General features: G+C 37.7%; 1 protein-coding gene across 8 annotated transcripts in view; it reads right to left on the minus strand.

Annotated features, from left to right (window-relative positions):
• Nucleotides 1-21,041, minus strand: part of cobl (cordon-bleu WH2 repeat protein) — an 83,645-nt gene that overhangs the window by 5,629 nt on the left and 56,975 nt on the right. For 7 of the 8 annotated variants that reach the window (XM_015357011.2, XM_015357007.2, XM_015357010.2 and 4 more), the window contains 6 exons: nucleotides 20,141-20,402; nucleotides 15,495-15,674; nucleotides 7,177-7,516; nucleotides 4,859-4,983; nucleotides 2,555-4,416; nucleotides 884-1,003 (listed from right to left, as the gene is read on the minus strand). In XM_015357011.2, the coding sequence (XP_015212497.2) occupies nucleotides 884-1,003; nucleotides 2,555-4,416; nucleotides 4,859-4,983; nucleotides 7,177-7,516; nucleotides 15,495-15,674; nucleotides 20,141-20,402 (2,889 nt within the window). The remainder of the gene's footprint in view (nucleotides 1-883; nucleotides 1,004-2,554; nucleotides 4,417-4,858; nucleotides 4,984-7,176; nucleotides 7,517-15,494; nucleotides 15,675-20,140; nucleotides 20,403-21,041) is intronic. The other variant, XM_015357012.2, reaches the window with a different exon arrangement.

Here is a 21,041-nt window from a genome sequence, read left to right on the forward strand (position 1 = left end):
TCTGATTACCTCATTACAAAAGTATTAAAATCTGAAGCCTTTACATTCACAATTTTTTGTAAAGGAAATAAACTAGGAAATTAAAAGCCCTTGAGAATTATTTAGATTTTCCTTTTCCAAATCTGATATTTCTAAGCTTTAAATCTGTGGTGCTGCTCCCTCAAGAAGCCAATTGAAGCCAATTACAAGATCAAGATTCTGGAATTCAATTAATCCTGGAAACACGATCCTTATTTACTGAAAGCCACAAATTCCATTCATTCTTTATGGTAAGTTGGGCAGAGAACATAGCCCTTAAAATCAACATTGTTTTGGTGTACACCACATCATCTCACTAAAAAAATATACATTTTATACAAACATTTGTTTTGGCTCCAGAGCAAAAAATGCTCCACCTTCAGACTTGGCATTGAGAAGCTTTGGAAATAACATTTGGAGTAATATAATCATCTTGAAAAACTTTTAAATTTAAAGGGCTTTTTAAAGCCTTATTTCTTATTATTCACCTGCAAGCAATTTCCTTTTGCTTTTTCTAAAAGTTATTTTCTAAGGCAGAATCAAATTATTTCAAGTGAAAAAAATGGGAAAGTATCTTGTGAAAGGAAGCCCATTTTCCAGTTAGATGAACCTGGTAAAGATGACACATCATACCGAAGTTCACTGATCAGGGAAAGACAGGAGATACACTAAATGAGCTTTTACTTTTACAGCTGCTGCAAAAAATGTACTTAATCAGATTTGAAGGATGATAGTCCTGAACATTTTTATCAGTGCGCTTCCATACATACATATTAGGAATATCAAAGTAGTATTGGTCTTGTCGAACAAAAATGGTACTAATAGATACCTCTATTTCCATATGGGTTCCTGTGAATGGTCTCACCTTTCTAAGTCTTGAAGAGTTACTTTGAGCTCTAATTGCTGCCAAAAGTGCAGCCCGTTCATTTTCTGCCTCAACAAAGGAAGGCTTCTTCTGAGTGGTTTCCCCTGTTGTAGCCGTTATCTGGGACAAAAAGGAATTAGAAAGCTATAACTAGCGAGCCACCTCTTTCACCTCATAACACACAAGAGAATTCATTGGGATCCATTAATGGGGAGTGCAGCAGAATTATTTAAAATTCTATAGGCTCCAGACTATGATGGCAGCCTACAACATACAGTAGTGCCTGGTCCAAAATGCAAGTAGCAGATCTCACTTTCGCTATCAGATCACACAGAAGTAACAACGGAGACAAACTAAAATGTATGAAAATACAGGAGTGGGCATAATGACAGCAGGATGTGCTGACATTGGTGGTAACTAGGTGTCATACATGTTATTGATGGTATAAAAATGACTGAACCTATTTCAACAATACTAGAATAGAAGGAGCTTCTGGCCTACATAAGGCCACCTTTGGAAATGGTCAACTGCCTTCATTAAATGCAAAACAAACTGAATTTACATTAAATGGGGGTTTCATCATCTTCTCCATTAAACCTTTACTTTACACTTTACAGGTCATAGGTAGGAAATAACCACACGTTAGGTCTCATACTGTATATGAAAATACTCATGTCCTGGGAAAATGTAAAGCATCCAAGAAGTTAGAATAATTCACATGCAAATTAATTATACTGCATAACGTAGAGATGCTCAATGGAATTTTACAGCTTGATTCTTGTTGTAAAATATAACAGCCCTTTCATTAAATTTTAAAGTTAAGCTTAGTCATGAGAGTGGTCACTGAAAAGATTTATGAGCATAGATGTAGACGTCTGATTAATTCTGTGATGTTCAGGGATTGCTCCTGCAGTTCACTAAGCACTTTGGAAGCCATTGTGGAGACAGCCATTTCCAATTAAATAGGCCAGGTAGATATCATAACTTTTAAATGCACATTTTATAACAAATTAAATGTGGACACAATCTTCTAAGTCCATTAACAGCAGCTCTATGCATATTAAAATGTCTTGTGATATGTAAAAATTGGGAATTCTTACTGCAGTTAGTCTAATCTTTGATTGCACCTCTTTTTTTCCAACAACTATTACAGTATACCAGTGTTGTAACTAATTGTGTTAAAGCAAAGAACGAAAGTTAACTTCAAAGTTATTAAGCAACCTCAACTAACTGAACAGTACATAAAAGTGTGCACTGCAAATAAAGCTCAACAAAGTGATTATGTGGTCTCTGGAAGTTCTCTATCCCAGTTATGTGCATTTTGCTTTGACTGTAATCAGCAAATGCGTGTTTCAACAATATTGAATGAAGACCATGTATAATCATTCTCACCTGTACGGTTTCTTATGCTGGAAACCATATGTGATATTGCAGACATTTACTGTTAATTCAATCTTATTTTGTTGATTTACAAAACATGGAGCGTTAGCGGACAATAACACTGACAATATGAAACAAGGTATAAAATCTATTACAACTTTAAAGAGAGTAGAAACAGCCTACAAGCCCTTTACTATGTTATTGATTAAATGTTATCACATAAAAATAAAACAGTCACCTGACACTAAAATTGATAGTTTGCTCAATTATTACGATGTTATGAAGATTTACCTTTCTGAGTCTTTCCTTTCCATCACCAGACTGGATAGCCTCCATTAGTGTGCTGTGTAATGAGGTTTCAATCTGTATTGACTTCAAGGTAACAGGCTTGAACTTTCTGACTGGCCCAAATATATTGACGTTAGTTAGATTATTGAATTCTGCTGGTGGAGGCTGGGAATCTCCTTCTGTTAGTTCTGAAATATCTTCCTTAACAGTTTGCTTGATTAAGGGGTTGTGAATGGGCCTAATAAAAGATGATTCTAATCTTGAAGCATCATTTTGTAACTGCAGAGTTCTATATGATTTTTGAAGAACACAAGAATTGCATGCCTGAGACTCTGTGAGCCTGGTTTTTGCAATTTCCTCATCTGAGACAGCGCTTTTTTCATTATAAAGATTACTGTTCCCACTAGCATTGTTTTTCTCCTCCACAGAAACACTTTGTTCAAAAGCAGTCTTATTCAATTGGTACTGTGATACCTTATGATTTGAAAAACTCTGTGATTGTATTGGAGTTAAAGCCAGTATGTCTGACTTAGTCTCTTTAGTTTTAGATATCTCTGCAGAAATGTGAGTGTGCTTAGTGTAGTTTGTTTCAGGGTAAGTGTATCTGTTTTCATTTGGAAAAACGAGTTTGACTGGAGATGATGATTTACAGGCTTTAGAATCTGGAATAGTGATGCGACCTTGTGTGAGTTCAAGTTCATCGTTACAAGAGCCGCCTTTGGCTGTAGGCATTCTAATGGCAGATTTCACAATTGCGGAAGCTACATACTGACTGGATGTCCTCCTGGAAGGCTTCAGAAAAGAGAGGTCATTCTTAACCTCTGTCTTCAACATTGGTTTCAAGGACTGTTGCATGAGCTCTGGAGTCAGAAGCTTGTTTTTGCCTCCTGGTTTACTGTGAGGAATACCGGTTGAAACTTCCTCTTTTACAGCATTATTTACTGATTTTGCTTCTGTGGCAAGTTTTTGTCTTTGGACAGGCTCTGCGAGGGGAGAGTCATAGTCACCCAGGTCTCTGGTTTTTGTGAGAGCTCGTCTGCTAGTGTTGTCCGACTCATGCTGCTCTGCTGAGCTCCAGAAGGCCTTGGCTCTCCGAAGAAGAGATTCTTCTGAGTCATTGCTAGAACACAATGAACCATTATTCCTGTTTTCAGAATCATCTGGCTTGATGAGATTACCCTGAGCATCGATCTTTATGGCTCCGATGACTAATGATCCACCTGGCTTCTGGTTCTGACTCAGGGCAGGTTTCAGTGGAACAACAGTGAAAGTTTTCATGCCAACCCGTGAAGCACAGCTCTGTGGTATTTTACTCTGGGTTATCTGCCGCCTAGTGGATGCAAGAGACTCACTGTTTCCATGGGATTCCCTTGGTTCATACTGGTTTACAGATTGGAGTTTGGGAGTCTCTTCGTTATCAGTTTTAATTTTCTGTATTTGGGAATTAATCCGATCTGTAGGAAAGTCATTATCTCTCTGTGTGCCAAATTGGATTTCTGTCACTGGAACAGTACAGCACTTTTCTTCTGTATAATAACTAGAACTGGACTGTTTAATTGACTTTAAATTATCATGATCTCTAGGAGACTGAACTGCAGCTGTGACAGCATTGTTGTTTTTGTTTTCTAGTTCACTGCTTATTTTAAAACTACTGGCATATTTTCCATTGATTGTTTCTTCTGTCTGTGATGAGACTATCTCATAATTTGTTACACTGCATCTGTAATCCTCATAGACTTCATCTATTGTTGTTACTGGCACTGCCATGTCTACATCAGAAACAGGTATTTCACAAGGGTAGGTGAAACCCACTTTGTCCATGGAATATGTTGATGATTTGGAGGTTAGATCTGTATGTTCAACATCTGTTTTTAAATTTGAAAAAAGCAAAGAGAAAATAAACATGCAATTAGAGATTCTGCAAATTGACGTTTCTCTGTTTTAAATATGGTGCTTTATGTTTTCACTTGTATCTTTTAAAAGCCACATATGTATATTATATTTAATACAGTTAAAGTCCTGTAACATGAGATTTTACAAATACACTGTAAAAGTATTACTGCTTTAGCAGGATACCTGTGCCCTCGTTATAAAGCTTCGTATTATGAAAGAGTTCCTAAAATGAAAACATGCAACAAACAATCTGTGTTTAATATAATTCACCAGACACAAAGTGGCATGAACAGATGTGTGTCAGCAGGTGATGCATACTTCTGACACAATTAGAAAAAAGATATATATATGAATAAATAGATCATTGACTCTGATAACTACTAAGTGCTTTATATAGACAAAAAAAAATTCTACCTGCTAAATCAGCATCCAGGTCTGCTAGGGTCTGATGTAACTGAGCTGTGAGGTCCAGGTCTTCATCATACTGATCACACTTTATGCCTGCTGTGGTCTGATTGGGGTCAAAATCACTGCTGTGTCTGTGAGTTGGGAAAATGAAAACATATAACCATTACATCCCCCATGTCTGTGAAGCAACATTTGTGACTTGAGCTTTTCATTGTTGCAGTGTGGGGTCTGTGGACACAGCGACTCACTTTTTAACATGTATCAAAACTATGAAGGCCTTTTAAACAAATTTAAAAATTATGAATAGACTGTGCTTGATTAAAAAATAAAACAGACTACTTGCAAGGAAAATCTGGCTTTGCCAAATTCCAGAAATTGTATTCTGGACAAAAGCCCGGTAAAGAGATTAGAGGCCAAGCTGGAAAAAGCCCCACAAATCAAACAGAAACAAAACAAATCACAGCATTAAATAAAATGAAGGATGCTAGTAGTTTCATTTTAAATTTAATAAGTATGGCAAACTTTTCAGTTTTGTTTATACATTTCTTTCAAATTTGCCTCACCGTAGCATGTTAGCATAGCGTAGACTACTTTCCTGTTAAAACTAGCCACAATTTCCCAAAACCTGTTTGCAAATTCTCAATCATGGAGTCTTCTACGGATACTGTGTAAAGTCCTGGGGCAGCTGTAAACATAGACGTTTAAAGTGTAGCTTTTAACCCTTGCAAGACTTCAGCACACACTACCGCTTACTGTACAGTTAATTTCCAGTTCTTGTAAGAAATTCAAGCCTGTAGTGTATAAGAATATAACAGAGTGCTACAATAAAAATGGATCCATGCACACACTCAGTCTGTAACACGGAGGTTCTGAAGTTTGCAAACAGTGTGCATACATTTAGCTGACAAGGCCACCCAGATTCTTTATCTCTTACTGATGGTTAGGACTTTGGTTATTATCCAGCAAAAACACAGCTTGTCAAATTTGCAAGCAAGTCAAATATCCTGTATGTTCTCAGGTTCAATGTTTTAGGCAACATAAATCAGTTTAATCATAATAAAACACATTACATTTTTGTGACCTCTGAAAGGACTACAAAAGCTTTGTTTGTACGTACACCCACGCACACAGAGTAGGTCTGATTGAATGATTGAGGTAATTTATAATCAGCACAAGGGAACAGAAAAAAATATTAAATAAACCTGTTTTCCTTACTAAATAACTTTAACTCCACATTCAGACCTTTAGTATAGACTCCAATAACTGGACTGGATCTCCCTTATGACCTTTATTTTGATTAATTGGAATTCAAAGTACTTATTGGATTAGACTTCCTTTTGACAACAGGTTTGAATGATAAAATGCATAACACTACAGCATTTAAACAAAATAAATATAAGAATAACAACATACAAACTATGACTATTCCAGAAATTCTAATGATATAACTGGGCAGCAACAATATGTCCAAAAGGCATCTTTATGTACACCCAACTTTATAAAAAATTAAGAGGCTGAGAAACTATGGTTCTCATGGTTGTAATTTAGACATTTTAGTCCTGGCTATTTAGTTTCTTAACTGAAAGATTTTTTTGATCAGTTTTGCACCAGTCATTATCTATATGTGAAGAGCAGCATTACACAAAGATATTAACATGTATAGAAATTTGGTAGCAATTGGTTTATACACAGACAAGAACAATTTATCATGTTATTGCATTCTTGAATTGGTCTTAATTTCATGACTGTGTATACAACATTGTATACAGTATATTGTATCTATTGCATATACTTATATAAGCCATTATGTTGATTTTCTTCCCCACAAGAATGCAGAATATAACAATTCATTTTGCAGTAGGATTGTTTTGTTTTTGGTTCAACTTAATTTCTTAACAGCTACATCATTTCACTTGTCTGTGGAATAACAGGCCATATAGGAAGTGCTTGATACTAAACAGACATGGCATATCAGTATGTTAAGGCTCATGAAAATTATATTGGTGTAAGTCATCATTCATAATTCATAAGATAACAGGACAGGAATTTTTCAGTTTTCAGAGTAAAAGAAAATGCACATATGCATAAAAGCTGTTGTGTTGGCAGTCCTATGAAACCTGAGTTGCCAAACGAGAGTGCATACTTTTGCATTATGAGATACAGTATCTGATATGGACTGTATTATGAGTGGCTAAACGCCAGATGCCAATGAATCAGACTGCACATTAAAATGTGCCTTGCTACAACATGTATTTAAACACTTCCGAGTTCATTCAGAAGGACGTCAAGCTTGGGATTCTGGGGGGAAGCGGGACTTTCAGTACCTGCTGTGAGATCTCCACGCAGGGACGCCTTCTTCACTGTCGCTGGCAGAGTACTCAGGAGCGGCACAGCAGGAGGCCTCGGTGCTGCCGGAGCACTGACCCTGGGACAGCTGCCACCCCATTCTCAGGCTTCCCTCGGGTGAGGCGGGGTGCACGACATCGGACGGCGAGCTGACTATCCCCGAGTCCTCTGCGGTGCCTTCTGAAGCAGTGCAGGCATCATCAGGGAAGCTGCTGCTGCTGCCCATGGAGACGGTCTCTTCCTCTAGCCCAGCCAGGCCCCGTGGCTGTGTCCCCATCTTCTGGAGCAAACAGCTCTCCTGCATAGACCTCAGCCAGGCTGCACAAGGAGAGGAGGAAAGCCCCCTTAAAATCCACCCCACTTCACTCCACTGTGAACAACAGTGCCGGATGGAAAATGCTTTTTTTGCTTTGCATTTTAAAATGATTCTCAGATCTACAGACCAAAACTAACTTCACCCACATCAGACAGAAATAAATCAGGCTGAAATGTGAGGCACGTTGTTGCAAATGCACACCTTTTCTGTTTAGTTTGTAAAATTACTAAAATAAAATGATGAACTTAGAAGATAAATTTGGGAGAACAGTTATTTTAAGGAATGGAAATCTGTTATAACTTTAACTGGGTCAAGAAGAGCTTCAAAAACATATACGTGAAAAATTAGTGTTCAATATAGTCTACGTTTACAGTTAAAGATTATTACTTTAGGATTCAGGCTGTGATGCCGGCATCATTCTTAAGTGTAAAGTGTATGCTTGGTATGTAGGTCAATTAACCAGATCATACCTGATTGTGAATCCTAAGCCTGGATCAAATCGCCAAACACACATTACAATCCCAATGCTAGATGGCACTTTTCCTTTGGGTAGAAGAAAAAAGTCTCTTGCAAAACAAAAAGCCACCTCCAAGTACTGGGTTTACTGTTTGTGACTGGTGGATCACAGTTTTGATTTGGTCCAGGCCCTAGTTTACATTACACTGGATTTAGTGCATTTTCCAGCACAGCTGAAAGCTTTTAATGGAACATTATGAAGACAGTAAACATAAAGAAGTCAAGATGAAAACAGTATGGAAAGATTGTGAAACCAGTAAAAGATAGGAATGGGTGACACGCGCAATTATGCTATGGACATTTTAATATCTGTGCTTCTTATTTATGCAGACATTATATTATGTAATACCTTATCCCCTAGTAAATTAAAACTATACAACATTGTTAACTAAACTGAAGCATATAGTTAAGTGGCCTATGTTAACTGCTAGGATCTTAAATGAGAGTGTTCAAAGACTAGAACAGACTCCTCATACGTCAGAAATAATGGACCACATCATTGAGCAACCACCAACTAAAATGTTCCAGGACCATAAAGAAGATACATTATCTTTTGTTTATTTATAAGTCTAAAGATGTATTACTAATGACTATAGTCCACTGGCTAAATGCCTGCTGGACACTTTAATGATTCTGATCTGTTTAGTTGTCATTTAATGAAATATTATATATTTATATTAATAAAACATAAATCAGCTTATGAGTTGTTGTCATTGTAAGAACTTTGTTGCTACAAATTAATTTTACTCTTGGTTTAATCAAACAGAAGACAACCTAATCCCTTCAGCTGTGGTCACAAGGAATTGCCCTTTTAAAGCCAGTGTTACTAAAAGTTACCCATATATGTTATTAACGTAATGTTACAGGAGTACACAATTAAGCCCAGTGTCTCCTATTAAGCTGTAATATTTTAAGCCAATTGAAAGATGCTTGTATCACCTGAAGACTTCAACATTGTTCACTTAAAAAAATAGCAATACACTGTTAGTAAGACATAATTTGGATTGCAAATTTAATGTTTTCCATTATGTGGGGGGAATACAAATTAATCTCCTCCTAAAATATGTATTCTTCTCATAGTGCAATGCAGTTTGAACTTTGTACATTTCTCCACTAGACAGTTATGGTCAAGCTGGCATGATTAAATTAAATTAACTTAATATCATACTGGGGGCATTAACAACTACTACATTTCTCACAACGTGGGTATTTTTGAGTGAAAAGGGAGCAAGTTTATGAATAGGAATGGCAACCCCACCCTTTTTCAACCCAATTTCTACAGATGTGACGCACATCTTCAGTTTTCAAATGAGTTTCTTGCAGGAATGCTACTTGAGTTTGTAACCTCTTCAAACTAATCATACTATGAAACAATTTTTTATCAATATATATATAATAAAAAAAAACAAAACAATGTGGGTATTTCAGACTTAACGGGGGGTCATATCAATAGATTCACCTAAAAGGTTGTAACAAAGTCAAAAAGATGGACAGCAGATCTTAAATACTGTTCAAAGCAGCAGAAAACTGATTAAAGCACGAGGCCTAGTCACTGAATCAAGAGTCAACGTGTGCTGGAATGGAGCCCAGCGCCACTCTACATTATGGTACAAACTGTAATATAGCAACAGAGTAGATGTGTTCAAGAAAATAATGAATAATGGTTTTGAGTTATCTTTTAAAATCAAAAGAAAGGCTACAAATGACAAGAGGTCATTGGGCCCATCTGGCCTGTTTAGCCGTTAGCATCTAATTCATCCAAGGATCTCATCCAGGTCGTCCTCGAAAGAAGCCAGAGTATCACCTGCAACAGCTAGAATGTTCCGTATTCTCACAATCATTTTGGAAAGGGACACATTTCAGATACATGTGAGCTGAGGACCTTCCAATGCAATTCAGTTTAGAAACAGATACTGACAACATTTTTTAAATATACAGTTCGGTCAATGAATAGCTGAACAAGGTCCTTTCCCAGAACAAAGCAGGCTTTTTTACATTTTTATTTGTAATTACCAGTTATTTTTCATTGTATACCCTCTGGGATTGGAATCACAATGCTAACCAACTTCATTCACCCTCATGAGCCCCGCAAGGCAGGACCTTCGGGACAGACATCCGCTCGGAAACGCACTCTGCCAGAGTCACCCGCTTCCTCCCCACAGCTGGCACGAGCTGGAGGAGTCAGTCTCAGGCCCAGCACGGCAGACTTGCAGGCGCCCACCGGCCGGGCAGCTGACTGCTACACAGGAAGCTGCTCAGAGTATCCAGGCTGACCAGCTGTGGGGGCGCCGTTCGCACTCAGACCTGTCATGTCTTCAACACCGAGCCCCTGCCACTGCATTTTTACTGGATATTTCCTCTACTTTCACCTGATACATGGATTATAAAACAAACATTTCTGGAGAGTCTAAATTAATATTTTGTATTGAAAGCAAAAGTAAGTCTTTATTTATGCACCATGTGGGCTGATTTTAAACACCAGTTTCTGGTTTTCTGAATCCCGTGCTGCCATCACAAAAAGCAGATTTATCTACCATATGTAAGAGCAAACACATAGTGAAGCTTACACCTGTAGATGTCTTTCCTTCATATAAATAAGGGAAAAAATTGGAACTGTATGCATTTCACACTGGAACTGTGTAGTAGTTTATACTATAGTATGAAATCAACCTCACTACTGCATAAAAGTCAACACTGACAGAGCTTATTTCATTCATTATGTGCTTTGATATTTATAAGTTTAGGAGATGTAGTACAGAATTTATAGATATCAGCATGAGGGTATATTTTAGTTAATTTTGTGTAGTGAAGCATTTACAGCACATGATAAATATGAAAAAGTCAACATTAAAGGGTTTTCAGCTACAGTGCTAAAGAGATTGCTTGTCCCCATCTGTAAATAAAGACCTCTGGCAAATCTTTTCTCTTAAAGCAAATAAATGAATGTGTTATATAAATATGAATTATGTTCTGATAGCTGTTCTGCCCCTATTCCCAGCATCACCTTCACCTCTCTTAAAAAGGAGTGAATTCACACTAGAGTCCATCAATGCAGAAGTTTGGCCGACAGGATTACATAGAATGGAGATGGTCACGTTACTTTGAAAAAATGAAAATGCAAAAGTGTTTTTGTTTATGCCTTGGTGTGGAGCTTACTGTAAATGCAATAATTCATACAGTGTTTTCCAGAAACTTGTGATGAGCTAAATATAACCACTAATGCTAACTGCTGATGCCCCCACAGTTGCAGAAGTATTGCCATGAAATGTCTTCAGAAAAATGCTGACTGCTTTTATATTACAAATTCACTACATTTACAGTATGCTTGTAGGTAGGTGTATATAGTCATTAAGTTTTTTCATAATTTTAATTAACACAAAAGTGTTTAATAGAAGGTATCCTTTTATTATTAATGTGAGTTTAGTTAACAATAAACCGATTTTGTTTGATATAAATGTATTTTTATCCACTTTGGATAAGTACACCATCCATTTTGACAACTTTTGCCAATTTGCCTTTGTGGGCTCTGAACTGTTGACAGCAGCAGGTCTTCACATCCCATTATGGGTATTTTACTTTTCAGATGTGCAGTTAGCCAGTGGTTTCTGTGCACTTTTGGTAGATTTTTGACTTTCAGGTAATTTCTGAAAGCCTTAAAAACTCAGATCTATCCATGACCAAAGAGTCCAATGTAGTCATTTGAAAGTACTGGGTTCCCAAAGGTTGGGCAAAGAGTAAAAAAAACTTTTAGCATTTATGTTTGCAGTGGTGCAGCTCTGTAAGTGTGAAAAATCAAGCAAAACATTTTTTCCTTTTTTGAAATCCCTCTACGTTTTGTTCAAAATGGTTGGTAGATTCTTGCTGGTTCATATTAATCATCAACCTTTTCTCTTTTCTTGGGTTGAAGGCCTTTGAAATACAATCTACATTAACTTTATATTTACACTGATTTCCAATAAATTAAAATGAGTTTTTTAAAAAGCTGTCAAAACAATATGTGTTTTGATAAAGGGTATTCATAAAAGGACTGATATTAATCACCATCATCTCATTAAATGAGCCAGTATTTCTTTAATTTCAGACTAATTTAATGAGAGTAAGAAAGCAGGTGACATTTTCTAAATACTTATCCATGTCTACATGGTTCTTTCTAAATTGAAAAATGTCATCACTGCCTGGGTAGCAGCAGCCAAGAAAAATGCTGCCTGTGCTTTTGTAAGATTTACTGGATTCTGAGCTTTTTAAGACATTGTTTAATCCCCCCTGCCCCCCTCCAAACTGGCTTCATTTGGTTAATGGTAAAAAAAAGTAAAGTAAAAAAAAAATTATGGGCCCTCAGAGGATTATCTACAATCTCTTCAAAGACATTCAATTAGTGAAGCATGCCAAACTTAAACCACGGCAAGATCCATTTGATCCATTTGAGCTACGCTTCTGAATAAAATATTGTGCTGTTTAAGCGGGGCTATAAATTCAGTGTCTTACTGGTTTGTTGTACCAGAGGAACATTTGGAGGGATCAGTGAAGCCGGTGTTTATGTATGGAGCACTAAGAGCTTTCAAACTGAACCCAGGGCGCAGAGGTCCCTGCGGAGGGTCCACAGACTGGGCAGACAGGGAGCTGGTGTAGAAGGGGGTAGGTGTCGTTAGTGTGGTATGACTGGGCAGAGTGAACAGAGGCACTGGGAGTTCTGGGCCATGGCTGACTGTCGCAGAGAGCACTGCGGGGACGCCTGCCTCTAGAGAGGGACAAAGAGCTGCTGGCGGCGGTGATCTGGAAGAGACATCTCTTGGTTTAACCCCACAGAATTTGTCCCGGAGTACGAATTACAATATACAGTTCTGTCTTTGTCGATTCAAACATCATTCAGGTACAACAGTAAAAAATTATTCTACAGGGATAAGATATGGAATTTGTTCACCCAAGAAACAAATGTTTCATTTCATCATCTGCCAAAAAATACATTATACAATACAATGCAACCCATCTTCAATACTTAGCCAGTATAGAGTAACCCATGACAAATCTATGAAAATTAACATTAGAATTGCAACAGTTGTGATTTTGTATTCTTCATTACTTTAGAGGTTATCCCTATTTTTTATATTAAGGACACAATATCAGGGGTTCTATTGTAAACTACTCCTGTCAGTATCAGAAATGTTTTGAAATGGTCATAACATTTCTTTATTTTGCCCTGAAAGATCCAGTTATAATAATTTTTGTCCACAGTAGTATATGTACTGTACTTTACTGTATACTCAAATGTTAAAATAAGCAAAGAAGAGACCTTGGGTTCTTAATTCAAAAATGAAGGCGCTTGTGGCAAAAACTAATATTGCTACATATAAACAATAATCACGAGTAGTTATTAGAAAATACAAATACTATGTAGAGTATTTGCTTTATATCTAAATTTGTGAAAGACAAAGATAACAAGATAAAACAAATTAATATTAGAAGCTCTTAATCGTACAATAGAATTATTATTAATATCTGCAGGCTTTTGGACACTATTATTAAGTCAACAAACTTTTGTTTAATGCGGTATTGTACTACAAAAGAAAATATATAGAATGCAATGATATGTGAACAATCCAGCATGCAACACTTAATGGCACAAGGTACGCCTTTAATTCAACCAATAACCCATTTAATTAAACCTTTTCATTTTTTTAACTATAAAACCATCAGATATTTACTGACTATATTTAAACTCTTGCAGAAAACTTGCAATTTTCCACTGCTTAAAAAATGAAAGCAATTCAAAAAGTATAGCTAATTTTAGTAACTGAGAGCTCAGCTGGAATAAAGACCAGAGGACTCAGTGATGGCTGAGTCCATGAAACACTAACAAATGGAAAGATCATAGCATCTGATCCGACTATCATTCATCATTTGGGTCCAGAGAACAATGATATCACTATCTTGATGGTTTCTCAGCATTTTTATCAATTACACTGCATTGAATACCTCCGCAATGCCACATGACAGACATCCAACTTCAGTCTCTTATCACAATGTCCAAATTCCACCAACACTTACTGTACTTTTCAACATAATGCCAAACTTTGCCAAAAAGACAAGCATCGAAATGGCTTCATGGGTGCCAGAAATAGAAAAAAAATCTTATTTACAAAACAAATGAAAAATACATCTAAAAAGCTAAAAGTAGCATACATTCCTTGACAAACACATTCAAAGTTGTGGCTGAGGGAAAAATCAATTCTGATAAATGAATCTGAAGTAGAGAAAAAGCTGGATTTCAGGAGGAAAGCAAAGGTCCATCAAAAGGAGGGGCACAGAAGAGGCAGAAGAGGAGGAGTTGATAGGAGATAGCGAGAAGGTTGCAGGTCAAGGTGAAGGTGAGGTCTTTCAGAGACGACTGACACGCAGGGAAACTGGGGCACAACAGTAAACTGTTGGAAAGAAGTAAAGAGGAGAAGAACTTTTACCGAAGGACCAAACAAGGAAAGGAGTATCTGATTGACATCTCAGGCAGGATTTTGACGCACATTACAAGTCAATATTGTTGATTTCAAGACTTGTCCTGAGAAACAACAACAAAGCTTTCCTTTTATTATTGCAATTACTGTAAAGGATGCAGACATTGATGACTAACTGCACAAAAGCTTCTTTCAAAACATTCAACAAGACCAAATAATCAAACCAAAGTGGGTAACTGGCACAGCACTCATTTTTCTGCAGAAACCCCAAGTACATGGAAAGCATCTGTTATCACTTAGTATACTGTATGTACTCTACACAACATCTTTCTAAGTGAAAACCTTAATTTCTTGAGCACAACCATTGCTAATAATGGAAATGTGTACTTAAACAACAACACATAATGCTTTATAGGAAAATAAAAATTGTGAAATAAAATATTTTACTCATAACATGCACAAACTCCGTAATGCTGTCATACAATGAGCACAGTTACCTACACATAATAAAATATACAGGATCTGATCAAATAATGGCAAGCTTCTATGCACTGTCTTTTCAAAGAGTATTTGTCATCCAAATATTCCTGCAAACAGATGTCAAAGAATGAAATTCAAGAGAATGAATTCATGATGTAGCAGTGCGAAATACCACGACAATTTATTACCCATTACCACCACTGTTTTAAACAACACGGTTGAAAAGAAAGGAAGGAGCAAAAAAAATGATAAGCTGCAATGTTGCAACCTCACGATCATGCTTCATTAGCTCCAAGGCAAACTGAAGTGTAAAAATGGCTCTCACCCTATGAGGAGACACAAAGTAAAAATACAGCAGTAACCCATATTGCAGAACACCTTGTAAGGCCTTTAGTCAAAACAGAGAGGAACACAGACAGACAAAACTGAAAGAAGAAAAAGTTGAGAAAGATGAATGGGAAAGGCGGTCAGTGTACAGAACAGGCCAGAGCAGGAAGGGCAGAGCAGATGATGGAGTTCAAACTTGACCAGGACCTACATTCAGGTGCCAGTTCCATGCAGTGTTCCAGTGCGACATCAGAGGGCTGTGGAGTGTCTGAGTCCGCACAGCCCTTGTCTAGACAAGGAGGAGGGTATGGTGGGGGAGGGGGAATCTCTAACTGAGGTGGGTCACGCACGTTGCCTCTCCGAGGCTTAAGAGGAACCTGCCGTCGAGCACCTAAACAGAGGATGAATGGGCTGGTAATTAGTTCAGGAAAAAGTAACGTAGTTATGAGACCTCACATTGCCATATAGAGTACAATGATACTTAAGAAATAGATATATTCAGGAATGTATTTTTTGGACAGCTTGATCTTAAGTGCAATACAGTAGAATTGAACTGAACAGCTGCTTCCCTTTGTATGCAAAGCCTGAAACAGTTTGCAGACACTGTATCTAGAAATACGTCATCTTTTGGACATGTGACACATGGGTATCACGCATATAGTTTACGTAGGGAGCTGCGTCAGCACGTCTAGGCAAAGGAACAAGTAAAGGTTTATTACAAGAAAACAAGAAACTTTCTTCTCTTTTCAGCATTTTATAAACTTCACTTGTTCCTATGATATATCTATATACAGTATAGACACAATATATATCAAATTTCTTGGAATGGCTGTCCAGGAAAATAAAATGAACACATCTGCGCAAAAAAATGCTAAAAATACAATGTAGTATTTTAGGATAATAATTAATAATTAATAATAATAATTGCTTACACTTATATACTGTAGCACTTTTCTGGACACTCCACTCAAAGCTCTTTACAGGTAATGGGGATCCCCTCCACCACCACCAATGTGCAGCCCCACCTGGATAATGCGGCGGCAGCCATAGTGCGCCAGAACACTCACCACACATCAGCTATCAGTGGGGAGGAGAGCAGAGTAATGAAGCCAGTTCATAGATGGGGATTATTAGGAGGCCATGATTGGTAAGGGCCAATGGGGAATTTGGCCAGGACACCGAGGTTACACCCCTACACTTTTCGAGAAACGCCCTGGGATTTTTAATGACCGCAGAGAGTCAGGACCTCGGTTTTATGTCTCATCCGAAGAACGGTGCCTGTTTACAGTATAGTGTCCCCGTTGCCATACTGGGGCATTAGGACCCACATAGACTGCAGGGTGAGCACTCCCTGCTGGCCCCACTAACACCTCTTCCAGCAGCAACCTTAGTTTTCCCCAGGAGGTCTCCCATCCAGGTACTGACCAGGCTCACACCTGCTGGGCTTCAGTGGGTTGCCAGTTGTGAGTTGCAGGGTGATATGGCTGCTGGCATAACAAAATATTTCTCTGGAACACCTGTAATTTGAGATGGAGTTTTGCCAACCAGCATTCTAATCAGACTGATAAAGAAAAGCAAATGGCATTTCCATCAATTTGCTTTGGTTGATCTGACAATCTGTTTTGGAGCAACAGGCAGAAAGTGGGCAGAGCCTAAAGGGAAGGAGAAAAGCCATTATCCTGGAAGAAGAAACAGCTCCTCACAGCTACAAGAGTGAGTGATGCTATCAAACCTCATTTCATGCAAGACAAAGGTTGACTATAAGGGTTTCATAAAAACTGAGGGATGCGTGACCAGATTTGTATCAACTATGTGGTAATAGAGATGTCATCTTGATTCCATGAATGTACACAAGGAAAACACAGGAAAAACAAAAGCCTATTGTATTTTTTTTCATAGTTTCTCTCATTGCATACAGTACATGCAGTAGAGCTAATATGGCAATTTTTAGAAGGGACTGAAATACATCTCTAAGAGGAATGATTATAACCTAAAATGCATGACTCTTCTGCACTGCATTCTGCAGTGTGACCATCCTGTAGCCTCATCTTGTCAAATCTCAGAGGCTCAGCAATACCGTACTTGGTCCGCTCTGTGGTGGGAGACCCCTGAGTTGACCAGATTGCATATGGGAACAGTGCTGGTGGACTTGTAGGTAACTCTCTTCTCTCTGTACTAGAATTCCCAAATCAGTACCCCACTATAGTAACTGGGGATATTGTGTTATAGGAGCTGCCAATGTTTCAGGATGAGATGAGGGATGAGATATGAACTGAGGTCCTGACTGCCTGGGCATTATAGATGCCAAGGTACTGTTTAGAGGAATAGGGGTATTAACCCTGGTGTCCTGGCTACATTCATTCTGGGCTTGCACTGTCTGGCCTTTGTAAAGTTCAATGGGAAACCCGTTTCTCTGCTCCCCACCTGACCTGCTGTGTTGACAGCAGCTGGAGTTTAACTTCTCCTGTTTGTCACTGAGGTCACACTAAGAAGTGTGAACCCTCTTATCAGTAAGGAACCTTGGAATTCTTTGTCAAGAAATAGGCTTTATAAATGCTAGTAATTAAGATAATGATTTTTTTCTGCTGCTTAATCATAAAGGTTTTGGTCAAGTTTTTAAAAAAAATATATGTATACAGTATATTTTAAGCCACCCATGAATGAGCTGCCTGAACCAGAGTTTCTAGTTTTGCAGTATTTCCCAACTGTATTTTCATAATGTTAGCAAATACAAGGTACTTAAGGCAGCCTAGGAGTCCAAATGACTAGACTGCAGGAGCACAGGTCCAATGGAGCCAGAGAGGATTACTGTTGTGATATCAGTATAAAAAGAGGTCTATGGTCAAGTCATTAACTGCACAATACACAGCAGTAGACTGTGCAGAAGAACAGATCCTCAGTTTTAAGTAGTGGGAAATGCACTGCGATGGGGAAAGTATCCACACTCCTGGACACAAACACTGCTGTTCTTGAAAAAGTTAACTTAAGGTAATAATTCAAAACCAAAAGTAGGTGGTCAGGATGCACCTTTTTTAGTGCATCTGTTACAGTTATTAAGAATGCTGAGTTGGTCACTTACTTTTCTGCAGTTTTTATTTATCAATCAAAATCAAAATAAATTCATTATTATACAGTATAATGGCACGGGACAAGGCTTATGACACCTTGCACTATTTTAAGCTTCTTCCAAAAATATAAACTAGTTTTATGTAAAAAAAAACCGTGATTTACATGGATGGGGTTAAGATCAGATTGCCATGCCTGCAGCAGGCTAAAGAGCAGTAAAAGGAACATCAGGACTATCCTGTTTTTTGAGCACCAGCAGATGTCTGATCAGATATGAAAAGCAGATCAAGCTTGTTCTGCTGCTACTCAAAATATCAAGTTAAAAAGTAAACTTGTAAATTCCAAGTCGTTTATAAACAGGTAAGATTTAGTTATTCTGATAAGCTGATGGTTGAGCAGGGCATGTAGGAACACATACTCAAGTCTGGAAGGTAAGTGTCAGACTGAAATATATTTATAACATAATATAAATATTATATACATAATTTGTAACCTGGAGAGTAATTAGTAAAAATTTTCAGCTCAGAAATGTTAATTGTGAATTCTATAGTTAAAAGTAATTAACATTTCTACCATTAGAACTGAAAATCTAATAAGAAATAATATGCTTTACTACAGTACATTCTTTGCATTCACCCTATGGCATAAAACAATTTTTACTGTTATTTAACATTGTGCTTTTCTGTTTTGTCACAGTAAAATTATATTTTCTTTTGATTTTGCTTGATATTTGAAAAATAATCCTTTGCCCCATTAAGCCACAAAGTAAATAAATCAGGGAGAGGTCTGAAGTTATTATTTGCCTTTTTATTTTGCATGAAAAAATGTGCTGCAGCAGCTGAGTTTGACAGGCAATCAATTCAAATTTTGAGGCCAATGAGAAGTTTCACAATGCATATTCTTTATAGAAGGTCTGTTTAAATAGCAATGCATACTTTTTTTGACATGTTCAATCTGCTTGGAAAGGGGTTTGCTATTTCACCTGGCTTTCAGGGGACTGACTGTTCAAAATGTAAGGCATAATGTAAACATAAAGCAAGCAATTGGACCTGAGCTACCGTACCGCCCACATGTGGTTATCACAGACAGTGCAGAATAGGAAGAATTTGTGTTTTTTATGTCTATACTACACTCAAATTAAATGCTTCAGACCACCTGTTAAAAAATGGTACTTGTCTATAAGGGACCTACCCAAGTGGAAATCTAAATAACAGTATGGCTACTCATTAGAATAGCTACACTTATCGCTGTGTTGATCATACATGACAATCCCTTCAGGTCCTTCAGGAGTTCATCCTCTTGCACTTTCACTGCAATAACTTCATGCCTTAGCCTGACTCTAGAGCAAGTGTGATTTCAGAAATCAGCTGTTTATTATTTCACATCGATGTACCTTGTGTAACAAATATAATATATATACACTGTAAGGCATATAATGCATTATACATTTTCAAAACTTTCTCACAAGAACAATGCATGTCAAAGAATCTTTCAGAAAAAAAGTTCAACTGTCCCAATATCCAGTGAGCCCTGAACGTGTCACAAAAGCAAGATTCAGAAAAAGAAAACCTTCAAAAGCATATGGTCATACGCCACATATACAGTCCATGCAAGGACCAGTGTGTCTAATGACGCTGTTACATTCTAATTCCACGTGACAGAATATGACTTTCATACAAATGTATTCGTTGGGGAATACAACAAAATTTCCAAACGTGTCAAGCGTTATTTGTCGCATTGTAAAACACAATCTTTTGAAAGAAGTGAACCTGATAGATCTCCAATACCTACCCATGGTGCTTTGTCTGTTGTCGTCCACCTCTTCTGCCTTGTGGTTCGGAACAGATGCCGACTCCTCTGCCGTGCTGTTCTCCACTGGCTGCGGCTCATTGGTCCTGCTGCAGCTGGCAGGGTCCGCACCCTCTGGCTCCCCTCTGCTGCTGCTGACCACAGGGGCCGAGTCCCCGGTCTTGGTGCTCAGCGCCGGAGTTGCTGGTGGGGCCGGAGCTTTTCTTTTCTTCTGCTGGTTAGAGCTCGGTGAGCCGGGCGCCACCTCGATGGGAAACGAGCAAAGAAAAAACGAATGACGGCCTCAGACCGCTTCGTGTGGTGTTTTACAGAATGTGGCATTTTTAATTGCAGTTAAAAGAACACAGACATAACATGCAGGAAAAGACTCTTTTAAAGGTAAATTATTATAAATAATATAAAAAAATATTATGAATTATCTTTCATTCTTAGAAGGGGTGGTTTCAATTACAGTATAATAAATATAACAGGCATTAGGTTGTGTATGCCATGCTTAAGCTCTGAACAGGAAACTTGTGGTTTCATGAAAGCCGTTTTCATGCTCTCATGAACCTTCTTCTTTCATAAACCTTTAGTGCTTCTTCCTCATAAGGAAGGAAAATGCATCTCTATTTTAGTGTGAAACTATGTGAACTTTACATAGCACTTAGTTTATGTGCAGTATACCTGAAAGAAACAGCAAAAAATCTATTAAGATCATTTTTTATTTTATTGAGTATTCAATAATAAGGTTGATTAAAACAACTGTAAACACTGGCAAGCTAACTACAATACAGATATGGCTGGTGCTCCATTATGTTCTGTTACCTGAGGATGATATTAAACGTTTTATACTTGCAAAACACAGCATTTCCAGGATGTCATTATAAAAAAAAGCACGTGG

The sequence above is a fragment of the Lepisosteus oculatus genome, chromosome 10 (genome assembly GCF_040954835.1).
Source record: "Lepisosteus oculatus isolate fLepOcu1 chromosome 10, fLepOcu1.hap2, whole genome shotgun sequence".
NCBI classification, from domain to species: Eukaryota; Metazoa; Chordata; class Actinopteri; order Semionotiformes; family Lepisosteidae; genus Lepisosteus; species Lepisosteus oculatus.